Source organism: Calliphora vicina, chromosome 1, assembly GCF_958450345.1.
Source record: "Calliphora vicina chromosome 1, idCalVici1.1, whole genome shotgun sequence".
Classification (NCBI taxonomy): Eukaryota; Metazoa; Arthropoda; class Insecta; order Diptera; family Calliphoridae; genus Calliphora; species Calliphora vicina.
In genome coordinates, this window is record NC_088780.1 from 159,477,610 (window position 1) to 159,483,069 (window position 5,460).

Sequence of the window (5,460 nt, forward strand, 5' to 3'; positions counted from 1 at the left end):
ACTATGTCTGTTGATAAATTTGGACACTACCTGAACAATACAAGCGGTATAATTTCAGTAAAAAATGCACCTAAATTGTTGGGGTTCTTTATGGATACGAATAACAACATTGACGTCCAAAACAAAAGAATCAGAAATGTGGCAAATGCTTTGGAAGAGAATGATGTTGTCAATAAAGTGTTTTTGCAATATTACATGGAAGAGACACAGAAGGGAATAATGAAACATTTAAAAGAGAATATTAATGATATTAAAGAACAAATTCAGAAGAAGAATCTATTTTTTGAAGAACAAATCAAAATGTTAAAAGAAAAAATTTATAGATATGATAATTTTGAGTACGTCACAATAGGTGAAAATACGTCAACAGATAACGACCCATACGAAATTATTTTGCAAAAAGATTAAATAATGACTACAAAAAGAGAGTTAGTAAATGAACTCCATAAACAGGCTCGAAAAGTTTTTAGACGTCGAAGAGTTGTGATGAAAGGAATAGATGATCTCTGGCAAGCTGATTTGGTTGAAATGGGGAATTATTCCACATATAATAAAAATTATCGATATTTGTTAACTGTAATTGATACATTCTCAAAATTTGCTTGGGCTGCACCTCTCAAAACAAAAACTGCACCTGAAGTAGTTCAAGCAATGGAAAATATATTCAAACAAGGACGCATCCCCAAAAATTTGCAGACAGATGATGGCAAAGAGTTTTTCAATAAACACTTTAAAAAACTAATGGATAAATATAAAATCAATCACTACTCAACATTTAGTATAATGAAAGCATCAATTGTAGAACGATTCAATCGAACGTTAAAAGGAATGATGTGGAGAGAGTTTAGTTTCAAAGGTTCATATTATTGGCTGGACATTTATAAAGATTTAGTTAATGCTTACAACAGAAAAATTCATCGTACCATCAAAATGGCTCCAATTAAAGTGAATTCTTCAAATGAGGAGAGATTGCTTAATACCGTATACAATAATTTAAAAATATATAAAATATCAAAATTCAATGTCGGTGATTATGTACGCATCAGCAAATATAAACATATTTTTGAAAAGGGGTATACACCAAATTGGACAACAGAAATCTTTAAAATAAAAAACGTAAAGAATACATATCCTACAACATACATATTAGCTGATTATCATGGAAATCCAATTGAAGGAGGATTCTATGATCAAGAACTTTCCAAAACTAGATTTCCAGATACATACCTTGTCGAAAAAGTTCTTAAAATGAAAGGAGAAGAGGCATTTGTAAAATGGTTGGGTTTTCCAAGTCATCATAATTCTTGGATTAATAAAGCAGACATATTGTAGTTAGTAATAATAATTAGGTATAATAGTTAGTATCTAAGTATTATAAAATAAGAAAATCATATCAATAAAATATTTTTTATAAACAACAACACTGTGTTTAATTCACTTATTAACAATCCGACAATCATAATGTCAATAACACTAACATTGAGCTCTATCTCATCTGAGCTCTCAGCTAATTATTTTCCTCCAATTGTTTTGGATGGTGAATATGAGTGTGCTCTAACTGATTTCCATTCATACAACAGTATTCCAAATGTAGACATCTATAATAATAAGTTTCATATTGGTGAACATGTAATTGAAATTCCAATTGGATCCTATGAATTGAATGATATTGTAGATTATATTAAAGAACAATACAAACGATATAATCCTAAAAATAAAATTGATATTGAGGCTAATAATAATACAATGCAAGTAAGAGTTAATAGCTCTAATGATTCGATTTATTTTAATAAAGAAAATACCATTGGAAAACTGTTTGGGTTTAATAAAAAAATCCTTCATCCAAATGAAAATCACTATTCAGATCTTCCGGTTAACATTTTTAAAGTAAATCTTTTGCGAGTAGAGAGCAATATAGCTATCAATACATATATGAATAATTCTCAAGCACACACATTACATGAGTTTGCAATTAACGTACCACCAGGGTATAAAATTGGTGAGATTCCTAGAAATCTCATTTATTTGCCTGTTAACTGTCGAGAGATAAGCTCCTTAACTCTGCAAGTAGTTGATCAAGACGGAGATTTAATAAATTTCCGAGGAGAGCAAATTACAATTAGAATTCATTTAAAGCCAAGCAAATAATGATAATTTATAATAAGAATACATCCCGAAATAAAGTAGCATTTCCCAGCAGTAAAAAAACATCAACAAAATCAAAACTACAGAAGTCCTTACCACGTAAAATCTTGACAAAAGCAAACAAGAAATTCCTTAAATCACTGAATTTTAAAGTAAAAAAAACATGAGTTCAATTCTCGATGTTCTAGAAAAACCCTTGTCTGATGAAGATATAATTAAAAAGGACTACCACACATATACACCATATCTTCAGTCATACAACAATAATGATGAAATTAGAATTTCAATACAAAATCAAGATTTATATGTCTTACCTGGAGAAAGTTTTATATATGTAGAAGGATTCGTTAAAGATGCAACTAATACAAAATTAGTACCTTCTTCATCCAATTTTAAATTAAGGAATAATTTTGTCGCATATCTATTTGACGAAATCCGTTATGAACTCAATGGGATTGAAATTGATCATACCCGACATTTGGGGATATCAAGCACCATAAAAAACTTGGTTTCTTTATCACCAACGGATAGTAATGGGATGCTCAATGCTGCATGGAATAAAATAGATGATGTAGATCTTGTAAATGGTTATTTCAATTTCTATGTGCCCCTAAAGATATTATTAGGATTCGCTGAAGATTATAATAAAATAATATTAAATGGTAAACATGAGCTGATTCTGTTACGTAATAAGAATGATGCAGATCTAGTATATTCAAGTGTTTCCACAGAAAAAGGAAAAATGACGATATCAAACATCTCATGGAGAATTCCACATGTACAATTATCTGATTTTAGTAAATTGAATATTATTAAAACAATAAACAGTGGTGCCTCTATACCAATCGCATTTCGTAGCTGGGATTGTCATATTAATCCACTACTCAACATTGGAACCAATCATATCTGGAATGTTAAACTAGCTGCAAATAGAGAGCGCCCTCGCTTTGTATTGGTTGCTTTTCAAAATGATGATAAATTTGTTCATTGTGATCTAACTAATATGAAAGTGCATTTAAATTCAGAATCATATCCATATGACGATCTGAATGTAAAATTTAAAAATGAACGCTTTGCAATTCTGTATGATATGTATCTAAGATTTCAACAAAACTACTACATGAAAGATCCTCAACCACTACTAACATCTCAAGAGTTTAAAAATAAAGCACCGATAATTGTAATAGATGTCAGTCACCAAAATGAATCTATCAGCAGTGGACCTATTGATATAAAAATTGAATTTGAAACATCTACAAATATTCCAGCAAACACATCAGCATACTGTATTCTCATTCACGATCGTATAATTGAATACATACCTTTGAAAGGACAAGTTCGAAAAGTCTTATAAATCATATGAAATGTTTCACCAAAAAGTTTTAATTGATTTACAAGGTTTTAAATTAAAACCGAATAATTTTATCGCAAAAGAAATTGCAGTTGTTTTCAATTCTAAGGAATACATCAATTTCATTATAAAACCACCATTTGATTTCAATTGTTTATCACAAAGGGAACGAAAAGAAGCAAATTGGTTAATTAAGTATTGTCATCATCTAAATTGGAATACTGGGGTCGTATCTTTTAAGAGTGTTTGCAATTTTTTAAAAGCTAATTTAAAAAATTCCAAAATATATGTCAAAGGAGAAGAGAAATGCAAGTGGTTGGAAGAAATGTTGCAACAAAAAGTTTTTAATATAGAGGTTTTTGGATGTATTAATTTAAAGGAATTAAATATAAAGTATCCAACAAATATATATTGCAGTTATCACAAATATGGAGTTTGTGCTTTAAGAAATGCTCTTTTACTGGCAGAAGAAAACCTAGTTTAAAATAATAATATTTATATAGTTTTTTTTTTTTTTTTTTAAGTATTATTTTTTTATTTTATTGATATTTTAAAATTTAATTATTAATTAATTTAAATATAGGTACATACAAAATGTAATTAGAATATAAGTATTTATCATTAAGTTATATAAAATTATTTTTAATAATTATATTATATATTTATCACATATTTATTTATTTCTTATTATATTATATATTTATCACATATTTATTTATTCTTAAAACTACATATTCATTAAATAAATTAAGATATTTTAACATTAGTTTTATTATTGTTTTGTTTTTTTTTTAAATAAAGGAATATTTTTACATATTAACAAAATTGTTTATTTTTTTTTTTATTTATTTATTTATATTTTTGACCACTGTCATCTCATAAGTAATAATCGAAACAGTTTAGTTTTAATCCGTTTGCATATAACTGACAATTCTATCTCTATAGTGACCCCAAGCTCTAGTGTTTACTCTATCTTCCATAATCTTTCTTTTATCATCAGTATGGCTAAGTACTATTTTTTGCAACTTTTGTGTATATAACTGATGCGCTTTAGTTCTAAATACAACCATTTCATCAGACACTATTTTCTGTTCAAATAAACACTCTTTATAATCATTTAATGTAAGTTTTTTAATTACACATTTTTTGACACCTTTAGACTTTTTAATATCTTCTGAATTGACAGTTGACAAGGAATACATTTTTGATCGTAAACCTACAAATTCACTCATTATTCCCCCCTTGTTTTCATCTTTCATCATTCCCAATACTTTTTTGTTTAGGAGTGGTAAATTAAAAACATTATCTTTTGGATATTCAGATGTATCGAAATTCAAACTGATATCGCTACGAATGTCACTATAAAAATCATCTGTTTTAATGGAATAAATAAATGAATCGGTATCCATATAATTTAAGGAAAGATTTTCTCCAAATTTTGGAATCATATATCTATAATGGAAGTCATACATCTTCCATTTGGATAATTCTAATACAGAAAATCCAATATATATGGGTTTATTATAATATGGTTCCATTTTCTGCAATTCGACAGCATACAGATCATCACCAAACTTTGTCAAACTTAGAAAATTCGGTTTAGAGATTAATGCTCTTAGTCCTAAGTGGTTTTTATTAGTATTTTCCCACCCTGTAGCTATACGTATATCCTTCCTTTTGTCTACACTTTCCATGGTCTTCCCATAAACTGCATTATTTAACAGTTTGAAAAAATCTTTTTCAAAATTATTTTTTGCATTTGTTCTGTGTAGCGTATTTAAATCAATATATTTTTTTAACCAAGGAGACTGCTTGAATTTCAAAATTCTATGAACTTTTTTCAAAACAAGTCCATTGGCAATACATTGTTTTAAATATCTATAATGTATAGTATAACTTTCTTTTCGAGTCAAATCTGCTATTAATTTTTTACATTTTGATTGTCCAGGAGTTTTGTTTTGTGG

At 27.9% G+C, this 5,460-nt stretch overlaps 1 protein-coding gene across 1 annotated transcript; it reads left to right on the forward strand.

Annotated features, from left to right (window-relative positions):
* The first annotated feature begins 1,461 nt into the window (after window positions 1-1,461).
* On the forward strand, window positions 1,462-3,499 carry LOC135953796 (uncharacterized). Its single transcript, XM_065503804.1, has 2 exons — window positions 1,462-1,752; window positions 2,762-3,499. Exons 1-2 carry the CDS (start codon window positions 1,462-1,464, stop codon window positions 3,497-3,499), a joined length of 1,029 nt encoding a protein of 342 aa, XP_065359876.1.
* The last annotated feature ends 1,961 nt before the right edge of the window (window positions 3,500-5,460 follow it).

Excerpts from the sequence above, each read along its gene's own strand:
- LOC135953796 (XM_065503804.1), top strand. The coding sequence starts at position 1,462 with ATGTCAATAACACTAACATTGAGCTCTATCTCATCTGAGCTCTCAGCT. Across the intron at positions 1,753-2,761 it reads CTAATAATAATACAATGCAA|ATATTATTAGGATTCGCTGA; the intron begins GTAAGAGTTAAT and ends GTGCCCCTAAAG.